Source organism: Vipera ursinii, assembly GCF_947247035.1.
Source record: "Vipera ursinii genome assembly, chromosome: 4".
NCBI classification, from domain to species: domain Eukaryota; kingdom Metazoa; phylum Chordata; class Lepidosauria; order Squamata; family Viperidae; genus Vipera; species Vipera ursinii.
In genome coordinates this window covers 118,169,087-118,192,425 of record NC_139514.1, presented here as the reverse complement: position 1 = coordinate 118,192,425, position 23,339 = coordinate 118,169,087, and the positions used below count along the sequence as shown (strand labels likewise).

General features: G+C 46.4%; 1 protein-coding gene across 1 annotated transcript; it reads right to left on the bottom strand.

The window, feature by feature from the left end:
• Positions 1 to 4,515: 4,515 nt before the first annotated feature.
• LACC1 (laccase domain containing 1) lies at positions 4,516 to 19,178 on the bottom strand. The gene is made up of 6 exons (XM_083362344.1): positions 18,871 to 19,178; positions 12,858 to 13,864; positions 10,725 to 10,906; positions 9,438 to 9,603; positions 6,357 to 6,582; positions 4,516 to 5,653 (listed from the first exon to the last, which is right to left on the bottom strand). The coding sequence occupies exons 2-6, from the start codon at positions 13,396 to 13,398 to the stop codon at positions 5,479 to 5,481; spliced, it is 1,290 nt and encodes a 429-aa protein (XP_083218470.1). The 5' UTR covers positions 13,399 to 13,864; positions 18,871 to 19,178; the 3' UTR covers positions 4,516 to 5,478.
• Between the last annotated feature and the right edge of the window lie 4,161 nt (positions 19,179 to 23,339).

The following is a 23,339-nucleotide window of genomic DNA, read 5'->3' as shown; positions in this document are numbered from 1 at the left end:
ATAGACAAGGAACTCTTCCTCTTTTTTTGGTAATCCGATCTCTATCAACGGCTACACACAATCTGCAGAAGTGAAAGTCAAAGACAGTTGAAGGAGTTCACAAAGTTGCACGCAAGAACAGAGCAGTTTTAGATGCACAAGGGGCTTATAAAAATTAAAATGAGGGTATAGCTTTGTGTATTTAAATATTGGTTCAAAGCTCAACATTTACGACAGCTCACGAATAGACAAATGTTGTTCCTCTTAGGAACACTGATCAAAAGACACAAAAAATTGGGATTTTCAAGTGGGGGGGGCGGTGCTGACATCTGAAAATGGCAGTTCTCGGATCAAGAATGTTGGTACAGAATTCAAACAGCTGATAGAAGGATGTCATCCAGTCACAGTCCATTTTATTTCAAGTCAATATTATATTTGGATCAACTTAGAAACCATACATTTGGAGGGCCTTCGCGTTCCTGCACTTTCATATTTACCGATAGCAGTTGGTAAATTACTCAACATCTCCTAAGCCCTCATAAAGACAGGAATATCGATCGAGTTCTGCTTTTTTGGAATTTTTGTTTTACTAAGACATCTGTAATGAGCTACAAATAGCTCTTCTTAGCCTGTTTTTAACTTGGACAGAAGAAGTCCTCGGGCATCTTCTTTGCACAGAGAAAGATCTCAAGATAGCTCCTAATGTGGTCACGTTTGCATCTGTAGCCTGTAGAATTCATGGGCTCCAAGTAAAAGAGAATATTTGTAGCTCAGGACTGAACTGTGGGGTCCTTGATGCTCTCTGAGCTTGATGGTTTTCTTGCAGACCTTTCATTACTCACTGATGATATTACCTAGTTTGGTGATGAAAAGTCTGCAAGAAAACCACCCAGATCAGAGAGCATCAAGGATCTTACAGTCCTCCTCCTCCTCCTCCTCCTCCTCCTCCTCCTCCTCCTCCTCCTCCTCCTCCCCATAATCCCCATTCTCTTCTAGCACTGATGATGTTCCCTAGTTGGGTCATGAAAGGTCTGCAAGAAAACCATCCAGCTCGGAGAGGACCCCACAGTTCAATCCTGAGTTATCGATAGAAGAGAATATTTGTAGCTCAAAGGTCTTCCAGACATTTCATGATCCAACTAGGGAACATCATCAGTGCTAGGAGGGAATGGGGATTATGGGGAGGAGGAGGAGGAAGAGGAGGAGGAGGAGGAGGAGGACTGTAAGATCCTTGATGTGGAGAAGAGGAGGAGGAGGAGGAGGAAGATTGTAGGGTCCTTGGTGCTCTCTGAGCTTGGTGGTTTTCTTGCAGACCTTTCATGACCCAACTAGGGAACATCATCAGTGGTAGAAGGCAGTGGGGTTTGTTTTCTTTTTATATACTATTTGCTTGCCTTGTCCATGTTGGTGGGAGAGGTCTTGGGGGTCCTTGTTTCTTGGTGTTGGTAGTTCCTAGACCAACAATGAAGAAGCAAACAATGGCCCCATCAAGGAACCACCAAGAACCCCACAATCCATGTGTGGTTGACAGGCAGAGTAGGCTACACGTGACTAGAGGACTGCTTACCGTGTATCCTACAGTGCTGTTAGTATTACATATTGTACTTCCTTTTATGTAATCTGGATTTGTAACCCATAGTGAAGTTATGGGAAGATGTTAAGAAAGAGACCCCCTTTTGTGCTTAAACCCAGAACATTTTTTGGAGAGGGACAATTCTGTCAAGGAAAAAAAATGGCGATACTGCTTTTGTGTCGTTTCACTTCTTCTCGGGGCTAAATATACACCCGTATCAAAATTACACACACTTCCAACATTGTTTGCGTACTTTTTTTTCGGGAAAACAGAGAGCCTGGGGAGCCTTCAAAACATCTCCAGTGGTTTTAATTCTCACTTCGACAAGCTGACTGGTGTCAAAAGGAAATAAGCTAGTCTTTGAAAAGCCTCTGCCTGTTGACAATAATAATTTAGTGCAGGGCAAAGAGTGTGGGCTGTCAAGATGGCGGCCATGATAGTACGATTAAAGCTCATTCTATTTTTTTGTGTGTGAGCCACACACCGAACCGAAAGTGGCTTTCGGTTATTTCCTTATCTCCTTCCTTAGCTGCAAAATCTTTCATGTGCAGGTCCTTTCCACCCTAAATCTGTCCCAAAGGTGCTTTTTCCAAGAGGCCACTGGACTTCCTTGGTTTTTCATTGAAGATGTTTCACTTCTCATCCAACAAGCTTTTTCGGTTCCGAGTGAATGATGGAGGATGGAAGGATTTATATTCGTTGCATATAAATCCTTCCTTCCTCCAACTGGTCATTTGCACTCCATCTGAATCCTTGAGGCCACTTGGAGGTTTATGTTTCTCTGTCCAAGTGGCCTCAGTGATTCTCAGAGGGAGTACTAACGACCAGATGACTGCAAGGAATAAAAATCCTAATCCTAATCAACAAAGATGATTAGGGGACTGGAGGCTAAAACTTACAAGGAACAGTTGCTGGAATTACGTATGTCTAGTTTAATGAAGAGAAGGACCAGGGGTGACATGATAACAGTCTTCCAATATCTCAGGGGCTGCCCCAAAGAAGAGGGAGTCAAGCTTTTCTCCAGAGCGCCTGAAGGCAGGAGAAGAAGCAATGGATGGAAACTAGTCAAGGAGAGAAGCAATCTGGAGCTAAGGAGAAACTTCCTGACAGTGAGAACAATTCACGAGTGGAACAACCTGCCTCCAGAAGCTGTGGGTGCTCCAACCCTGGAAGTCTTTAAGAAGAGATTGGACAGCCATTTGTTTGAAATGGTATAGAGTTTCCTGCCTGAGCAGGGGGTTGGACTAGATGACTTCCAAGGTCCCTTCCAACTTTTTATTATTATTATTATTATTATTATTATTATTATTATTATTATTATTATTATTATCATCATCATCATCATCATCATCATCAATAACAACAACAAACAACAACAATAATAATGATAATAATAATAATAGAACTGGAAGGGATCTTGGAGGTCTTCTAGTCCAGCCCCCTGCTCAAGCAGGAGAACCTATACCATCTCAGACAGGTGATCGTCCAGTCTCTTCTTAAAAACCTGCAGTGATGGAGCACCCACGATTTCTGGTGGCAGGCTGTTCCACTGGTTAATTGTCCTGACTGTTTGGTTCTACTGGCAGCTGCGGCCTTTGGTGTAAAGTGGAAAACGTTCCTATTGGTGTTTTAGACGTCTTCCCAATACAAGGAACAGGTGTTTTGAGTGGAATTACAAATAGCTCTCCTTTAGTCACCAAAGTTACAACAGCGCTGAAAAGCCTGACTTACGCTTGCTTTTCACACTTACGACCGTTGTAGCATTCCCAAGGTCACGTTCGTAGAACATGGAGGAAGGAAGTTGCTAACAAGTCATCTCCTTTTTGGAGAAGGGTGTGTAAAAAGGATTTTTGCCTCAAGGTGGACAGTCATAAGTGGCCAAACCTGGGAGACCACAAGGAGAAACACGGGAGTTTTGAGATTCACACGTCATAAAATTGCCGAGGTTGGGAGACACTGCACCTGGGAATCAATCTTAAGTTATTAATTTTTGAGCAACCTGCTCCATGCAACAAGATTCCAATTCCTCTCACCTGCAGAGCAGAGATTAAAATTTATTAAACAATTATATTAATCTTGATGTCCACCACTTTGCTTTCCACTGTTGGAAAACCAAGTCTTTCCACTCACTGCAGACTATATATCATGGCAGTATATTGCTGGCAAACAAAGAGAGGAAGTGGAAAAAAAACATACGGAGTGATTTCCTGTTAAGGAGCCTTTGCTGCTGGTCAGTCCATGTATTCCTCCCCCCTTGATTATATTGGATTTACATGGTTATCAAGGCAGACAAGGTCAACGAGTCCTCCTTCCCCTTAATCTGGCACAAAGGAGTAAAAATCACGATTACATTTATGCAGCTTAGCAGTATTGATCCACTGGGCGGATAGATTCCAAATTGCATATAAATAAGAGCTGCATGTTACCCCCCCCCATCTGATAAATATGTCTCTGTCTGGAGCAAAGCTGCAGAATTACACAGAGGGAAAAATGCTTCCAAAATGCCGAGTGCCTGAATGATCCCTTCTAGCTCTATTCTGATTGATGGATAGTCTTGCAAGGGGTGGTGGTGGTGGGTGGTGTGTTAAATGGCATTTGTAACTACACAGTGCCACCCACTGAATCAGTTGTGGAACTGAATAGTTAGGGGGAAAAACACACATAAATGGACCTCCTGCATTAACACCCACATCCAGGGGGACAAAAATATCGTAAAACAGAGAGGATGAACAGGCAAAATGGTTTATACGCACACACACACACACACACACTGGAAGGAAGACAAAGCAAAGTTGGAATATAGAGGAACGAAGATGATGCTTAAAATTGAGCTAGGCGTTAAAAAAAAAGGATAGTTCCTCAAATGCAAGAAAAATGCTATTTTGATAGGTTGAAGAAATGCAGGAGGACGAGTGGATGTGTTTGTAACATCAATATTTTATTTAAAAGGTTGAAATGAGGCTTACAGGCAAGGGACATAATTGCTGTTATTCTGATCAAATCTTCACCTGAACGGCCACAACACTCGGGTGTAACTTTCAGTCTGAAACGGAGCTTTGATAAGTACACGTAGAAATATAATCTTGAGGGGTCCTTGGTGTTCTCTCAGCTTGGTTGTTTTCCTGCAGACATTTCATTGCCCAACTAGGTAACATCATCAGTGCTAGCAGGCAGTGTGGCTTGCCCTATCAACGTTGGTGGGAATCCTCTTAGAGCTTGGCTGGGCTGTTACTGTTAACTTGTTTGGCAGTTCAGCAATTGGGGTATTGTTTACTTCTTGATTGTTGGTCTGATGTTAACCTTGGTGTTAATCTCTGCTTATCTAGGCACTGATTGCTGATGTAAAGGTGCTTAAATCTTTGTGTTCCCTTTTTGGCAAAATAAATCCTCATTGAGTTATGGAATACAAGATTCAGCAGAAGCATTGGAAGGTCAGAATAGAACTGGAAGGGACCTTAGAGGTCATCTAGTCCAACCCCCTGCTCAAGCAGGAGACCCTATACCATTTCAGACAAGTGGCTGTCCAGTCTCTTCTTAAAAACTTCCAGTGTTGGAGCACCCACAACCTCTGGTGGCCAGCTGTTCCACTGGTTCATTGTCCTCTCTGTTAGGAAGTTTCTTCTTAATTCCAGGTTGCTTCTCCCTTTGATTAATTTCCATCCGTTGTTTCTTGTCTTGCCTTCTGCTGCTATGGAAAATAGTTTGACTTCCTCATCCTTGTAGGAACCCCTTAAACACCAGAACATTGCTATCATGACACCCCTAGTCCTTCTTTTCTCTAGACTACCCATACCCAAATCCTCCAACTTTTTGCTGCAAACAGTTTAAAAGTTTGATTGGAAACTATAAGTGTTGCTAGGATTTTTCTACGAATAAGGAAAGTTAATCAGGCTTCATCAATTGTACTCAGGGTTTAGGATGTACCCTTAGTTTTTAATAGATATGAAGCCAATCTGGGTCCCAAAATTTTCTCCATCTCGAACGTGCGAGAAGAACTTGTCGGGATAGCACGATGTGCAAAGAGTAAGGTTTTGTTTTGGGTCTGTTATGGAGTCATCCTGAATGTTCACCGATAGGACCCCTCCAGCCTCCAGGAGAAGTCTGTTTCAGGGAAAGACACAAAGAGAAAATGTTATGTTGTAGTTATTAAATCACTACACACACACACACACACATACACAAAAATTACGATGGAATAGCAACTAGTCATTTCCCAACTGGGGAAAGTGGGCAATCAACATTTCCAGCAAGAATTGTTGTTGGAAAACTTTATTGTCTTTATCTTTGATATTGAGAACCTTCAAAGTTATCAACATTATCAGAAGTTCCCAATTCCCAATATCTCAGCTTTTCTAAAGTTATATTAATAGCAGAATAAGGCAACTTGCATATTAAAAAAATAGATAAAAATCATAAACAGGGGCATGGAGGATTCAGGTATTAATTAATGCAATTAATGTTATTTTACAGCACAGCAGTCTTCCAATATTTAAGGGGCTGTCACAGAGAGGAAGCACCTGAAGGCAGGACAAGAAGCAACGGGTGGAAACTAATCAAGGAGAGAAGCAACCTAGAACTAAGGAGAAACTTCCTGACAGTGAGGACAATTAACCAGTGGAACAACCTGCCTCCAGAAGCGGTGAATGCTCCAACACTGGAAGTTTTTAAGAAGAGACTGGACAGCCATTGGTCTGAAATGGTCTAGGGTTTCCTGCCTGAGCAGGGGGTTGAACTAGATGACCTCCAAGGTCCCTTCCAACTCCGTTATTCCGTTTTTCTAAAGGGTCCTCAAGGCCAAGCTTACCGTGTTGCTCTCCGAATATCGACGTACGGATTGGGTGATTCAAAACATCTTACGCACGTTGGGTCAATCTTGTAAAATTCTCTCGCCGATTGCTTGGGTAACGTAAAGCAACAGGGCCCAACAGATGGTCCAAGAACTATGAGGATATCCTTTACCTTACAACCGTATTCTGTCACCATAGCAGTAACTACGGCCATTGAGACCCCAAGTAGGGTGCCTTGCCAGCCTGAAACACAGACCAAAATAATAAGGCAACTTGTGCGTCTAGGATTTAAATGCAAGGATATGCAAAACAACCCTGCCAATCCTATATACCGCACACTGTAGAAGTGTGCAAGGACAGTCTTTGCAATTAATTACAACCGTTGTAGGGTTCCCACGGTCACGTGATCAAACTTCGCTGTCTAAAATTCACGGCCTATATTTATGACGGTTGCAATCTCCCAGGATCGTGTGATCTCCCTTTGCAAACTTCACAGCCAGTTTTCTGCAAGCAAAATCAATTAAGGAGGGGGGGGAGGAATCTGGATTTGCTGAACAGCCGTATGATTCACTGAACAACTTGCTGTGATTCACTTAATGTCCAATCAAGCCTGACTTTATAAAGCCACAGAAATTCTGATTCTGAATGTGGTCATAAGTCAAGGACTATCCACACTATGCAAAGAAGAACTAGTCAACATTTTTTTATGAAAGCCATCCCCGATTTACAGCAGTTCGTTTAGCGACCGTTCAAAGCTACAACGGCACTGAAGAAAGCGACTTAGGACCGTTTCTCACACTTACGACCGCTGCAGCATCAACCGGGGTCATGGGATCAAAATTCAGAGGCTTGGCCACTGGTTCGTATTTATGACGGTCGCAGCGTGCCTTTTTGCGACCTTCCATTGGGGGAGCCGGATTCACTTAACAGCGGTGTTACTAACCTAACCGCTGCAGTGACTCATTTAACAACGGCGGCAAAAAAGGTCACAAAACGGGAGAACGCTTGCTTCACAAATGTTTCGCTTAGCACCAGAAATGCCGTCCTCGGTTGGGGCCGTGAGCCGAGGGGCACCTGTAAATCGCCTTGTAGATAATTTTTTTTTTTACCAATTTCACAGGTTTAAAACCATTAGTGCCTCTTTTTTTTTTGCTTTTAAAGAAAAACAAAGCGACGAAAACGGGGATCCCTCGGAATCCCCGAGTCGCATCGGAATTTCCTTTTCTCTGTCCCCTTGGTAGACGGGAAAAGGAGAACAATTGTCACTATCCTATTCTATCCCTTTTCCAGTGAAGTATTTTAAACTGCCCAGGGTGACTCAGCCTTTCAAAATCCGGGGAACAGAATGTGCTGGCCATGCCCTGACTTCCCCCAAACAAAGAACGAGGAAGTAGTGAGAAAAACACCGCAGGGATCAGCAATCAATCTTGGCACCCTGGCAACAAAAGAAGCAGAGGGCAGCGCAATTTTCCTTATCCAAGTCAACACTGTTTTTTGCAAGCCACAATCACCTGGAGTCAGCAGCGGCCGGAAGGAGCAAGCAAGCGGTCTATAGTATCTTGACATGAACATGTTTATTTCTTCTTCTTCTTCTTCTTCTTCTTCTTCTTCTTCTTCTTCTTCTTCTTCTTCTTCTTCTTCTTCTTCTTCTTCTTCTTCTTCTTCTTCTTCCCCTTCTCCTTCTCCTCTTCCTTCTCCTTCCTCCTCCTCCTCTTCTTCTTCTTCTCCTTCCTCCTCCTCCTCTTCTTCTTCTTCTCCTTCCTCTTCTTCTTCTTCTTCTTCTTCTTCTTCTTCTTCTTCTTCTTCTTCTTCTTCTTCTTCCCCTTCTCCTCTTCCTTCTCCTTCCTCCTCCTCCTCCTCTTCTTCTTCTCCTTCCTCCTCCTCCTCTTCTTCTTCTTCTCCTTCCTCTTCTTCTTCTTCTTCTTCTTCTTCTTCTTCTTCTTCTTCTTCTTCTTCTTCTTCTTCTTCTTCTTCTTCTTCTTCCTCCTCCTCCTTCTCCTTCCTCCTCCTCCTCCTCTTCTTCTCCTTCCTCCTCTTCCTCCTCTTCTTCTTCTTCTTCTTCTTCCTCCTCCTCCTCCTCCTCCTCCTCCTCCTCCTCCTCTTACTACTACTACTACTACTATTCCGCCTAGCGATTTCTCACAATTATTTTTAAGACAGTGATGAAACTTGGCTACAAAGTGGAGAGAACTTCACGTTTGGCCCTCGTCAAACCTGCAGGCTTTTCAAAATCCTTCTTTTGCGGCAAGCCGTGTAATAATGTCTGAGAAAGGTTGTCCTACGGGAATTCTCCGTCCTCCGAATGACGGTTGTCCCAAAGGTGCTTTTTCCAAAAGGCAACTGGATTTTCTTGGCTAATTTTCCCCCCTGAAGATGTTTCGCTTCTCATCCCAAGAAGCTTCTCCAGTTCTGAAAAAAGTTCTTCAGAAAATCCCCAAGAAAGTCCAGTTGCCTTTTGGAAAAAGCACCTTTGGGTCTGAAAAAGGGTGACTTCAATCCAGAAAATAGCTTCCTGAAACAAATACAGGTAATCTTTGACCCACAAGAGTTCATTTAGTGACCCTTCAAACTTACAACGGCATTTAGAGACCGTTCAAAGTTAGAACAGCTCTGGAAAAAGTGACTTACGGCCCCTTTTCACACTTACGGCTGTCGCTGTATCCCCAGGGTCACCTGTTTGAAGTTCAGAGGCTTGGCAACTGGCATGTACTTATGACGGTTGACGTGTACCAGGGTCACGTGATCCCCTTTTGCAACCTCCTGACCAGCAAAGTCAAGGGGGAATCCAGTTTCACTTAACGACCGTGTTACTAACTTAAAAAAAGTGCAATGGTTGGCTAACAACTGTGGCACAGAAAAGTCGCAAAATGGGGCAAACTCACTTAAGAAATATTTCCCTTAGCGACAAAAAAATTCCGGGCTCCCTGGTGGATGTAACTGGAGGACTGCTTGTGTACTGTGGCAAAGATGCACAATGCAGAATTCTAGCCTGAAGCACTGAGGAGGCTCACAGCCTACCTGAATTGGACAGATACGGAAAGCTGGACCGCGCACGCAACCTTTGACCTCTCCAAAGCCCCAGCTGTTTCTTGCATTACCTGAATGGGCAGCTCCACAAACTTTTCTGACCGGGTCAGCAAACAGAACAGGAATGCAGTCTGCTCCAGGGGCTGCAACGGTGACTCCTCTTTGGTTAGTTACGATTCCATCGTAGCTCCCTGGTTTGGGCCTTCCCATCACCCACACGTCATTGGCGTGGTTGACCTGTTCACACACGAACAAGGAGGGCCGTGTGAAAAACTGGATTAGGTCCCGTCTTTGGCTCCGTCCGTCTGTTTCCTTTAGGACTTCCTCAACCAATAGTCCCAGAGCCATTCCATCGTTCGAGCAATTTAAGTCACAGTGAACCGGTGGAGGGGAATTGCAAACATCTGGGTGCTTTCTCAGTTTCTTTCCTTGCAGACGTTTCATGACCCAACTAAGTAACATCACCAGCGCTAGAAGGGAGTGGGTTTGTGGAGATGAGGAGGAGGAGGAGGACTGTCAGTTCCTTGGTGTTCTCTGAGCTTGCTTGTTTCCTTGCCGATGTTTCATGACCCGGGGAGTGGGGTTTACTCTCTGTTTATACGCCCTTGTTTCTAGCACTCTGTGTTGTCTCTGAGCTGGGTGGTTTTCTTGCAGAAAGAGAGAACATTATCAGCGCTAGGGGCGTTCGCTCTCCTTTTATATACACTTTTTTCTAGCATTGAAGATGTTCCCTCATTGGGTAATGAGACGTCTGCAAAGAAACCACCAAGCTCAGAGACAACATAGGACCCCATTAATGTCTTTTCAAAGAAAAATAAAGTCCTCTCCTCCTCCTCCCTTCCACAAATCCCACTCCCTTCTAGCACTGAAGATGTTACCTAGTTGGGTCATGAAACGTCTGCAAGGAAACAATCCAGCTCAAAGAGCCCCAAGGACCCCACACTCCTCCTCCTCCTCCCTTCTAGCATTCAAGATGTTACCTAGTTGGGTCATGAAAGGTCTGCAAGGAAACAACCAAGCTCAGAGTCCATTAAGGACCCCACATTCCTATTCCTCATCCTGTCCACACATCCTCTCCCTTCTAGCACTGAAGATGTTACCTAGTTGGGTCATGAAACGTCTGGAAGAAAACCACCCAGCTCAGAGAGCAACAAGGACCCCACACTTTTTCTCTTTCTCCTCCTCCTCCTCCTCCTCCTCCTCCTCCTCCTTTCCACAATCCCCCCTCCCTTCTAGCACTGAAGATGTTACCTAGTTGGGTCATGAAACGTCTGCAAGAAAACCACCCAGCTCAGAGAGCACCAAGGTCCCCATAGTTCAACCCAAGAACAAACCTTCTTAGTTACTCCGAGTCTTACCTTTATGCTGTGATACATATCTGGGTTGAACCCAGCAGCCTGGGACAAGCGTCGGAGGTTTTCTTTAACCACGGCCGGTGGGTCCTGCCGCTTAGAACTGCTAAAGAGATTTAAAGAGCTCAGCGTTGGTTCATATGAGATGCCTCCTGTTCTTGTGGTGAATCCATGCAGGAAAACATGTTCTGAAAAAAGTTTTAAAACACAAAAGGAAAAAAAAGGCACTTATTTTCAGAGTGTGAGCATAACTTTCCTTATGTTTTTAAGATGCATTTTTTTAAAAAACAAAACAAAACCTCAGTCTGGTTAAAAATTCCAGCAAACAGACTCCACTTCAAAAATTGCTCTCTTGTTTATTCAGAACTTATTATTTTCTTAAGGGCTACAAAATATGTTAAAAATAGTTTATTAACGATGACTTTGGGCTCATTTTCTGACTTATTTTTTTCATACACTGCTTAAAATAAAGCAGGACCTGACACAACAGCAGCATCCGAAATTCCTAAATTACTGATATTACTAGACAAGTATTGAAAGCTCCCAAATCTACATTTAATACTGTTCAATATTATTTAGAAAGGATTATATATAGATAGTAGCAGGAAACCACACGGAACTAGCAAATTAACAGTCTATAACGTTTTAAATAATGTTAAATTTGTGTTCTGTGAACTTACAGTGCACTTAAACAAAAAAACACCCTCCAAGGATATGCAATAAGGAATGTATTTTTAAACTTTTGAGTGTTAGAAATCTAATATTTCTGAGGAAATCAGTATAATTTGGGCTTGTTCTACCATGGCACCGTTTCGGTTTACTAAGGATTAATATCCAGATGTTTACAGTAAATATTAAATTATCAATCTGCTTTTGTGAAGAGATATTTGGCCTAAAGACATGAATGTGCCCCTGAATTAAACACAGCAATATAGAATATTTGGAATCTACTGAAGCATGAAGACCTGTGGATTTACTGTGAGCTAAAAATTTACTGAAAGTATCTGATTTGAAACTGTGAATTGAAGTCAGAGGCTCACTTTCTACAAATGAACAAGCTTACTTATTATCAAGGCTACGGAAAGTCCGATCGATATTTCGCACAATTAAAAGAGATGATCTGGCAGGTTAAGAATGGATCTCTTTTTTTCGTTCGTTTCATGTGCATCTATTTCAACATTTATTTATTTACTGTTACTTTCTTTTTCGCTTTTTACCTCTGTTCACTTGCGCTTGTGTGGCTTGTTTTTTCTTATTTGCTCCCCATGTTTCATTTTTGTTCCTGTATCACAAGCCATTTAAAACACAACAACACTAAAAGTTAATACACTAGCCCAGGGGTAGGCAACCTCGGCTCTTTTATGACTCATGGACTTCAACTCCCAGAATTCCTGAGTCAGCTATGCTGACTCAGGAATTCTGGGAGTTGAAGTCCATGAGTCATAAAAGAGCCGAGGTTGCCTACCCCTGCACTAGCCCTTGACTTAGGAACACCACTGAGAATCAAAATTTCTGTTACTCAGCAAGATCATCGTTAAGCGAGCTTGTGCCGTTTTACGACCTTTCTCTCCTACAGTTGCTAAGTGAATCACTGCAGCTGTCAAGTTAGCGACAAAGCTGTTTAGCGAACACGGCTTCCTGGCTGACTTCCCTTCTCCAAAGGTCGTAAAAGGGGATCACGGGACCCCAGGACACCGCGACCGTCGTAAATAACGCGCTACATTGGGTGCTTTGAGTTATTTGTCAAAACAATAAAGGCGGGCATAGTAAAGGTAAAGGTTCCCCCGCACATGCGTGCTAGTCGTTTCCGACTCTAGGGGCCGGTGCTCATCTCCGTTTCAAAGCCGAAGAGCCAGCGCTTGTCCAAGGACGTCTCCGTGGTCATGTGGCTGGCATGACTAGACGCCAAAGGCGCACGGAACGCTGTTACCTTCCCACCGGAGTGGTCCCTATTTTTCTACTTGCATTTTTATGTGCTTTCGAACTGCTAGGTTGGCAGAAGCTGGGACGAGTAACAGGCGCTCACTCTGCTACACGGCACTCGGGATTTGACCCGCCAAACTGCCGACCTTCTGATCGACAAGCTCAGCGTCCTAACCCACCCCCTACTACCGAATAAATAAATATTTCCCAGGTTACCTGGGATCAGTGAAGATTTGATGATGGTGAGGTTTCCTTTCAGGCTGGGAAGCCTTTCCAAAAACTGGTTTATTTCCTTCTGGATCCTCTCCACCTCGGACTTCTTCAAGCGCTGTTCTTTGCCGGTCTGGGGCAGCTCTATCAACTCAAACTGGTAAAGTCCGGTGAAGAGGTGGTCAATGTACTTCCTCACGACGGATTTTCTCTGCCCGGATAACAGGAGGGCAATCTTTTCCTCGCCCTTTTCGTCCAGCTTCTGCTTAAGGGTGTAAAAGGCCTCAAGAAACGTTTCGGCAGACGCCACCTCCCCAAACACTTCTAACTTTGCCTCAAGGTCCTCCCCATTCTTTTCACGGTCAGGGGTCCGGCAGCACAGGAAATACCCCGAAGGCACTTTGAGACGTTTTCTACGTAGGGTTGTGACTATCCCATCTAATGAACTTCGGTACTCTTCCTTGGAAGGGTCTGGCCCCAAGTGCCACAGATCAACCAAGACGGCCGTCTTCGGCATTGGTGGCCGAGATGCAGAGGGACCCGCCATCTTTTCTTTTCTTTTTAAATAAAGGACAGCCCTTTATTTTAGAAAGCCGTGCTTGAGTTGTAATTCTTTCTTTTCTTGGTTTTGCTCTTGACTTTTTCTTTGAGAAGCAGCTTCAATTTATAACAGTTATTACTTTTTTAATTCCTGTGAACCTCTTTCAGATTTCTTCTTTCTTTCTTTCTTTCTTTCTTTCTTTCTTTCTTTCTTTCTTTCTTTCTTTCTTTCTTTCCTTCTTTCTTTCTTTCTCTCTCTCTGTTCTTTCTTTCTCTCTTTCTCTCTCTCTCTCTTTTCTTTCTTTCTCTTTCTTCTTTCTGTCTTTCTCTTCTTTCTTTCTTTCTTTCTTTCTTTCTTTCTTTCTTTCTTTCTTTCTTTCTTTCTTTCTTTCTTTCTTTCTTTCTTTCTTTCTTTCTCCTTGAAGAAACTATGTACCAAGGTTGTATATTTCAGAAATCAGTGAAAGGTCAACCTTTGCAGAGAGAGAAAAATGAATGGTGAAAAGCTGAATTTGGCCCGCTGTAGCTCAAGGGGGCAATCGTAATCAAAGCAGAGAAGCAAAAACAATCAATAGTCATTTTCTAAATGGAAACCACCAACTGATCTGGCAAAACAAAAGAGTAAAAGAAACAACAACAACAACAACAACAAAACACATACAGGTGATATACAGGCAGGCCTTGGCTTATGTCCCCAATTGGTTATTGTTCCAGACTGGATCTCTCTTTAATGTTCTTCCACCCATTAGTTCTGCATGCAAACAAAAAAAATTATCTAAATGCAAAATTCAAACCCTGAAATTCAAGCTCGTTTACTCACAGTTGCTGAAAACCTTGGTGGGAACCACAGGGAAGCACTTCATGCAGAAGTGACTCTTGGTTTAAAGATTTTACACTAGACCAACAATTATTTTGAGGAAGGCAATTTGAGGAATGACTCATATGTATGCATGCACACATGCCCCAAGTTTACCATGTGTAAGCAATATGCAAAACCCGTTTGATGACAAGTGAAAGATAAAATGCATGCATAGAAATATGGCGGAATTAGAAGGGGGGGATTGAAGTGGTTACTGTTGCTTTGATTCCAGACTTTTGAAAAATGGTGCAACTTGGATATATTAAAGTGATGCACTCATCACGCCTACAACGTAGCCATTAGCTGACTATCCTGATGGGGATGATGGGAGCTAGAATCTAATAGATCTGAAGTCCACATCTGGAATACAGCATCCAGTTTTGGTCACCACATTACAAAAAAGATGTTGAGACTTTGAAAAGAGTGCAGAAAAGAACAAAGATGATCAAAGGCCTGGAGACTAAAACCTATGAAGAACGGCTGCAGGAGTTGGGGATGGCCGGTCTAGTGAAAAGAAGGACTAGGGGTGACATGACAGCTGTCTTCCAATATCTCAGGGGCTGCCCCAAAGAAGAGGGAGTCAAGCTATTCTCCAAAGCGCCTGAAGGCAGGACAAGAAGCAACGGATGGACACTAATCAGAGAGAGAAGCAACCTAGAACTAAGGAGAAATTTCCTGACAGTGAGAGCAACTAACCAGTGGAACAACCTGCCTCCAGAAGTGGTGAATGCTCCAACACTGGAAGTTTTTAAGAAGAGACTGGACAGCCATTTGTCTGAAATGGTAGAGCAGGGGGTTGGACTAGATGTCCTCCAAGGTCCCTTCCGACTTTGTTATTCTGTCATTCTTTATTTTGGTCAACGACCAGCACAACACACTGGCCTTAAAGGAGAAGGAAAAGATCATGTCAGCCATTTGTGTGTTTGTGTTTGTCAGCTGAATTCAAGAGAAATTGTTGACTTTGCAGCCAGAAGAACAAAGGATCTCGTGAAAGGCTGACCAATTCAAGTTTCCACCTTCATCCACTTCCTCCTTAAGAGCCCGGTCTTGCAGCAAAACCAGAAGTTGCGTGCCATTCAAGAGGGGGTGGGGGCAGGGGGGGGCTTGATGCTCCCTGAACTGGGTGGTTTTCTTGCAGACGTTGTGCACTGATGATGTTCCCTAGTTGGGTCATGAAACGTCTGCAAGAAAACCACCCAGCTCAGAGAGCACCAAGGATCCCACAGTCCTCTTCCTTCTCCTCTCCGCATATCCCATTCTCCTCTAGCACTGATGGTGTTACCTAGCTGGGTCATGAAATGTCTGCAAGAAAACCACAGAGAAGACCAAGGATCCCACAGTCCTCCTCCTCTTCCTCCTCTCTGCAAACCCCCTCCCTTCTAGCACTGATGATGTTCCCTAGTTGGGTCATGAAACGTCTGCAAGGAAACCACCCAGCTCAGAGAGCACCAAGGACCCCACGGTCCTCCTCCTCTTCTCCTCCTCCTCCTCCTCCTCCTCCTCCTCCTCCTCCTCCTCCTCTCTGCAAGCTCTTCTTCCTTCTAGCACTGATGATGTTCCCTAGTTGGGTAATGAAACGTCTGCAAGGAAACCACCCAGCTCAGAGAGTAGCAAGGACCCCACAGTCCTCCTCCTCCTCTCCTCCTCCTCCTCCTCCTCCTCCTCCTCCTCCTCTTCCTCCTCCTCATTCCTCTGTGCAAGCTCTTCTCCCTTCTAGCACTGATGATGTTCCCTAGTTGGGTCATGAAACGTCTGCAAGGAAACCACCCAGCTCAGAGAGTAGCAAGGACCCCACAGTCCTCCTCCTCTTCTCCTCCTCCTCCTCCTCCTCCTCCTCCTCCTCCTCCTCCTCCTCCTCTCTGCAAGCTCTTCTTCCTTCTAGCACTGATGATGTTCCCTAGTTGGGTAATGAAACGTCTGCAAGGAAACCACCCAGCTCAGAGAGTAGCAAGGACCCCACAGTCCTCCTCCTCTTCTCCTCCTCCTCCTCCTCCTCCTCCTCCTCCTCCTCCTCCTCTTCCTCCTCCTCATTCCTCTGTGCAAGCTCTTCTCCCTTCTAGCACTGATGATGTTCCCTAGTTGGGTCATGAAACGTCTGCAAGGAAACCACCCAGCTCAGAGAGTAGCAAGGACCCCACAGTCCTCCTCCTCTTCTCCTCCTCCTCCTCCTCCTCCTCCTCCTCCTCTCTGCAAGCTCTTCTCCCTTCTAGCACTGATGATGTTCCCTAGTTGGGTCATGAAACGTCTGCAAGGAAACCACCCAGCTCAGAGAGTAGCAAGGACCCCACAGTCCTCCTCCTCTTCTCCTCCTCCTCCTCCTCCTCCTCCTCCTCTCTGCAAGCTCTTCTTCCTTCTAGCACTGATGATGTTCCCTAGTTGGGTCATGAAACGTCTGCAAGGAAACCACCCAGCTCAGAGAGTAGCAAGGACCCCACAGTCCTCCTCCTCTTCTCCTCCTCCTCCTCCTCCTCCTCCTCCTCCTCCTCCTCCTCCTCCTCCTCTCTGCAAGCTCTTCTTCCTTCTAGCACTGATGATGTTCCCTAGTTGGGTAATGAAACGTCTGCAAGGAAACCACCCAGCTCAGAGAGTAGCAAGGACCCCACAGTCCTCCTCCTCTTCTCCTCCTCCTCCTCCTCCTCCTCCTCCTCCTCCTCCTCCTCCTCCTCCTCCTCCTCCTCCTCCTCCTCTCTGCAAGCTCTTCTTCCTTCTAGCACTGATGATGTTCCCTAGTTGGGTCATGAAACGTCTGCAAGGAAACCACCCAGCTCAGAGAGCACCAAGGACCCCACGGTCCTCCTCCTCTTCTCCTCCTCCTCCTCCTCCTCCTCCTCCTCCTCCTCCTCCTCCTCTCTGCAAGCTCTTCTTCCTTCTAGCACTGATGATGTTCCCTAGTTGGGTAATGAAACGTCTGCAAGGAAACCACCCAGCTCAGAGAGTAGCAAGGACCCCACAGTCCTCCTCCTCCTCTCCTCCTCCTCCTCCTCCTCCTCCTCCTCCTCCTCTTCCTCCTCCTCATTCCTCTGTGCAAGCTCTTCTCCCTTCTAGCACTGATGATGTTCCCTAGTTGGGTCATGAAACGTCTGCAAGGAAACCACCCAGCTCAGAGAGTAGCAAGGACCCCACAGTCCTCCTCCTCTTCTCCTCCTCCTCCTCCTCCTCCTCCTCCTCCTCCTCCTCCTCCTCCTCTCTGCAAGCTCTTCTTCCTTCTAGCACTGATGATGTTCCCTAGTTGGGTAATGAAACGTCTGCAAGGAAACCACCCAGCTCAGAGAGTAGCAAGGACCCCACAGTCCTCCTCCTCTTCTCCTCCTCCTCCTCCTCCTCCTCCTCCTCCTCCTCCTCCTCTTCCTCCTCCTCATTCCTCTGTGCAAGCTCTTCTCCCTTCTAGCACTGATGATGTTCCCTAGTTGGGTCATGAAACGTCTGCAAGGAAACCACCCAGCTCAGAGAGTAGCAAGGACCCCACAGTCCTCCTCCTCTTCTCCTCCTCCTCCTCCTCCTCCTCCTCCTCCTCTCTGCAAGCTCTTCTCCCTTCTAGCACTGATGATGTTCCCTAGTTGGGTCATGAAACGTCTGCAAGGAAACCACCCAGCTCAGAGAGTAGCAAGGACCCCACAGTCCTCCTCCTCTTCTCCTCCTCCTCCTCCTCCTCCTCCTCCTCTCTGCAAGCTCTTCTTCCTTCTAGCACTGATGATGTTCCCTAGTTGGGTCATGAAACGTCTGCAAGGAAACCACCCAGCTCAGAGAGTAGCAAGGACCCCACAGTCCTCCTCCTCTTCTCCTCCTCCTCCTCCTCCTCCTCCTCCTCCTCCTCCTCCTCCTCCTCCTCTCTGCAAGCTCTTCTTCCTTCTAGCACTGATGATGTTCCCTAGTTGGGTAATGAAACGTCTGCAAGGAAACCACCCAGCTCAGAGAGTAGCAAGGACCCCACAGTCCTCCTCCTCTTCTCCTCCTCCTCCTCCTCCTCCTCCTCCTCCTCCTCCTCCTCCTCCTCCTCCTCCTCCTCCTCCTCTCTGCAAGCTCTTCTTCCTTCTAGCACTGATGATGTTCCCTAGTTGGGTAATGAAATGTCTGCAAGGAAACCACCCAGCTCAGAGGGCACCAAGGACCCCACAGTCCGCCTCCTCCTCCTCCTCTCCGCAAATCCCATCCTCCTCTAGCACTGATGGTGTTACCTAGCTGGGTCGTGAAATGTCTGCAAGACCTCCTCCTCCTCCTCCTCCTTCCTCCTCCTTCTCTTTGCAAACTCCACTGATGATGTTCCCTAGTTAGGCTAATGAAACGTCTGCAAGAAAACCGCGCAGCTGGGAGAGCACCAAGGACCCCTCGTGTCAACCCAAGCTACAAGCGGCCTCCTTCATCGGCATTCAAGCCAGGTGGGGTCTCACGGGGAGCAGAGAAAGAAAGAAAGAAAGAAAGAAAGAAAGAAAGAAAGAAAGAAAGAAAGAAAGAAAGAAAGAAAGAAAGAAAGAAGAAAGAAAGAAAGAAAGAAAGAAAGAAAGAAAGAAAGAAAGAAAGAAAGAAAGAAAGAAAGAACCAGAGTCCTGAAGCACGGGCTTTCCCTGCCCACCGGAGCCCAGGACTCGGAGGCTGGAGGGGAGAGGCCAGGGGGGCACTTACGGCGGAGAAAGACGCTTCGGAGCCCCGTGGGAATTCGCCAACCCGGGCTGGCCGCTCGCCTGCAGCTCCGCTTCTTCCCTTAAGTGGCACGCGCGGCCCGGAGCCCGTGACGTCACCCGCCCCGGGGAATTCCCTCCTTGAGTCACTTCGGGCTTCCCCGGCCGGCTCGGCTCGGCTCGGCACGGCTCGGCTCGGCGGGCAGGTGCGGCAAAACTACCCGGCACCAGACCAAACAAGCCGGAGGCGCTCAGGCGCGCCTGGGCTGGAGAGGGAAGCGAGCTCACTTCCTCGCTGCAAAGGAAAGGAGGCCACGAGGAAAGCCTCGCGAAGGGGGCAACTGAAGAGCTTCGGGCTTGGCAGAAGCGGCTTGGCAGAAGCCCTCCCCCCCCCACTGCGGCTTGCAGGGAGCGTGCGTTTTACAACAACCTCGCAATGTAGTCTGTTGTGTGTTTTTTTTTTAAAGCCACCCTTAATTTGTGTTTTTCACAGCGCGTGGAACGGATTGACTCCCATTTAGAGCAGGGGGGTCTTCCAACTTGGCCCTTGGACGACTGGTGGACTTCCAACTCCCAGAATTCCTCAGCCTGAGGAATTCTGGGAGTTTGAAGCCCACCAGTCATCCAAGAGCCAAGTTGGAAGACCCCCCTGATTTATTATAAGAGTAACAACAACAACCCTGCAAGGGGTTGCTGGAGGCTTACAGTCCATCTTCAGCTGTCCCCCCCCCGCCCCCTCAACTTTCAACCTTGATTTTTTGGGAGGTCTGGAGTCCGCCTCTGTTTGGCCCGCGGGCGGCAGGTTGCAATTCCACGGGGAGACCCTTTCCCTTAAGGCACTTCCTGGCTTTTTGGGTCTGGGCTGCACAAAGCCCGAAGTAAATCGAGGAGACGGTAGGTACTACAGGCCTCCGGCAGGACTTCCTCACCCCGTAAAGTGTGTGTGTGTGTGTGGGGGGGGAGCCTGCCCTTTCTTCTACGTACAGCAGTAAGTCACGGTCTGCAAGGGTGCGTGCGTGCACGCGTGTTTCCTCCCCACGGCCTAAGCCGGACACGTGTATTGGCTTCTGGCGTAGGTGTGGGGGAGAGAGGACCACGTGACCAGCTCTGGATCACGTGACCAGCCGAGGAAGGAGGAGGAGGAGGGGGGGCTTTCGGAGTGGTTTTGGGGTCCACACTGAATGTGGGTTTGTGTGTGTGTGTGTGTGTGTGTGTGAGAGAGAGAGAGAGAGAGAGAGAGAGTAACAGAATAACAGCGTTGGAAGGGACCTTGGAGGTCTTCTAGTCTAACCCCGTGTGTCTGTTTGTGTGTGTCTGTGTCTGTGTGTCTCTGTGTATGTGAGTGTGTGAGAGACAGACAGACAGAAAGAGAATGAGAAAATAACGGAGCACAGCGTTGGAAGGGACCTTGGAGGTCTTCTAGTCTAACCCCGTGTGTCTGTGTGTGTGTGTGTGTCTGTGTCTGTGTCTGTGTGTGTGTCTCTGTGTATGTGAGTGTGTGAGAGACAGACAGACAGAAAGAGAATGAGAAAATAACGGAGCACAGCGTTGGAAGGGACCTTGGAGGTCTTCTAGTCCAACCTCTGTGTCTCTCTCAGTGTATGTGTGTGTGTGTGTGAGAGAGAGAGAGAGACAGACAGACAGACAGATAGATGGACAGACAGAGAATGAGAATATAACAGAGCACAGAGTTGGAAGGGACCTTGGAGGTCTTCTAGTCCAACCCCCTGAGAGAGACAGAAAGAAGGAACTTTCCCCCCCCCCTCACCTTCTGTCCCCTTTCAGCCTCAATTATGGGTTGTTGTTTTGCCTGTTTCTGGTCGCCAAATCTGTTCAGCTTTTGGCCACTTGTTCTGCTGATGCACAGAAAATAATAATAATAATAAAAAGCCTCTCTAATTTCTTCCCAACCCTAAGAGGCTGCAGTCAAAGTAGAGAAATGCTGCAATAGAGGAATAATAATAATAATAATAATACTCTTAGTCTCCTGGGAAGATCTTGGTCAGGTGGGTGGTTTGGGTTTGGCACCTGGTTGGAAATCCTGCCGTGGGCTGGGAGTTACCTGAGGACAATGAGGTCTGGAAACTGGAATGTCTTTTCGGAACGAGAGCAGGCGAGGTAAAGCAGAACCATCCTGAGGTGATCCCTTTAAGCCAGGGTTGTCCAACCTTGGCAACTTTAAGACATGTGGACTTCAACTCCCAGAATCCCCCATCCCCAGCCAGCATAGCTTGCGTTACATTTGTACTTGAAACTGTGGACTTCAACTCCCAGAATCCCCCATCCCCAGCCAGCATAGCTTGCGTTACATTTGTACTTGAAACTGTGGACTTCAACTCCCAGAATCCCCCATCCCCAGCCAGCATAGCTTGCGTTACATTTGTACTCGAAACTGGCATAGCTGACTGCCAAGTTTGGACAGCCCTGGCTTAAAGGGATGACCTCAAGATGGTTCTGCTTTACCTTGCCTGCTCTTGTTTCCGAAAAGACCTTTTACTTTATTTTTGTTTTATTTTGCACTAGATTTATATTCTGCTTTTCCTTCCAGAAACAAGGGTTGGAAACTGATCAAGGAGAGAAGCAAGCTGGAATTAAGGAGAAAGCTCCTAACAGTGAGGAGAATTAACCACTGGAACAGCTTGCCACCAGAAGTCGAGGGTGCTCCAACACTGGAGGTTTTTAAGAAGAGACTGGACAGCCGTTGGTCAGAAATGGTCTAGGGCAGGGGTAGGCAACCTCGGCTCTTTTATGACTCATGGACTTCAACTCCCAGAATTCCTGAGCCAGCCTGGCTGGCTCAGGAATTCTGGGAGTTGAAGTCCATGAGTCATAAAAGAGCCGAGGTTGCCTACCCCTGGTCTATGGTCTCCTGCTTGAGCAGGGGGCTGGACTAGAAGACCTCCAAGGTCCCTTCCAGCTGTATTCTGTTCTGTTCTATTTCAGGGCCTCAAAGCTAGCAGGCCGTGACCCTCCCTCCTGTTTGTCCCTGCCTTCTTTGCAAATGAATTTGGTCTCGGAAGATAAGGAATAACCTTTGTAGCCTCCGCCACAGACCCATTTCAAGTGCAAATGAAATGTGGGCGCAAAGAAATTGCAAAGAGTTTGACGAGACAACATGTTTACGTGGAAAAAGTCCCGTGGAGTTCTGTAGGCCTCCCTTCCTGGAAAGAGGTCCCGCTGGGTAATCTTAATTAGCCGAGGGCAGAGTAAACAAGAGATAAATGTAGGTCAGTAGAACCTTATTTACCGGGCTGGAAAGTGACTTCAGCGTTAGGACTTCAGGCAAACTTTGGCAAACAAATGGCCTCACGCCTTGGCTGAAAATCTTACATCTTACATCATCCTTGTCTTTCAGTAGGGGGAAGTCCCTGACTTATAACTGTTCAGTTAGCGTCGGTTTGAAGTTACAGCGGCACTGGAAAAAGGGACTTATGACCGTTCTTCACACTTACTGTGGCAGCATCCCCACGCTCACCGGATCAAAATTCGGCGGCTTGGCAACTGGCACGTACTTACGGCGGTTGCGGCGTCCCCCCGGGGCCACGTGATCCCCTTTGGCGACCTTCTGACGAGGAAAGTCAACAGGGAAGCGGGGATCATTTAACGGCCACGTTACTCCTTTTGCAACTGCAGTGATTCACTTAGCAGCCGTGGCAAGGAAGGTTGTAAAATGCGGGCAAAAGTCACTTTAACATCTGTCTTGCTTATTATTATTATTATTATTATTATTATTATTATTATTATTATTATCAAAGGAAATGTCAGACTCTTCTTAAAAACCCTAAGCCTAACCTTAGCCACAGCGTCCTTAAGTCTGGAATGAAACAGGCAACGCTTATTTTTGAAGGGGTGGCCGGTTTTTGCTTTCAAGGTTTCACCGAGGTTTAAATAATTTTAACAAGGCATCTGCCAGAGCGCCGGTGGTTTGCAGATGTGGCTGAGATCAAGAAATCAGCTGGAAGGGACCTTGGAGGTCTTCTAGTCCAGCCCCCTGATCAAGTAATAGATCCTATACAATTTGAGACAAGTGGCTGTCCAGTCTCTTCTTTAAAACCTCCAGTGATGGAGCCCCCACAACTTCTGGTGGCAGGCTGTTCCCCTGGTTATTTGTTCTAAGTTTCTCCTTAATTCCAGGTTGCTTCTCTCCTTGATTAGTTTCCATCCGTTGTTTCTTGTCTTGCCTTCAGGGGCTTTGGAGAATAGCTTGACCCCCCCTCCTCTTTGTGGCAGCTTCTCAAAGAATTAATATTTGAAGGTGAGTGTCTCCGTCTTTGTATGGAAATTCTAGTTCGGTGAAGCTCAGCGATCCTCACGGTTGCCATCCCCAAAATGCCTAAAAAAATCAGGAAAAAAACCCGGAAAATGGGAGAAGCATTTCCGCAAGTTTGAGTGGGGTGAAGGGTGACGACCTCAGGGCTGAGCTGGCAAGGTTGACAAAGAATCACTGGCAAGCAGACCTTGACTTAACCTTGA

Coding starts and splice junctions, on each gene's coding strand:
- LACC1 (XM_083362344.1), bottom strand. CDS start 13,398: ATGGCGGGTCCCTCTGCATCTCGGCCACCAATGCCGAAGACGGCCGTC. Junction 10,907..12,857: donor CAAATCTTCACTGATCCCAG/GTAACCTGGGAA, acceptor AACTTTTTTCAG/AACATGTTTTCCTGCATGGA. Junction 9,604..10,724: donor ATATGTATCACAGCATAAAG/GTAAGACTCGGA, acceptor GTGTGTGAACAG/GTCAACCACGCCAATGACGT.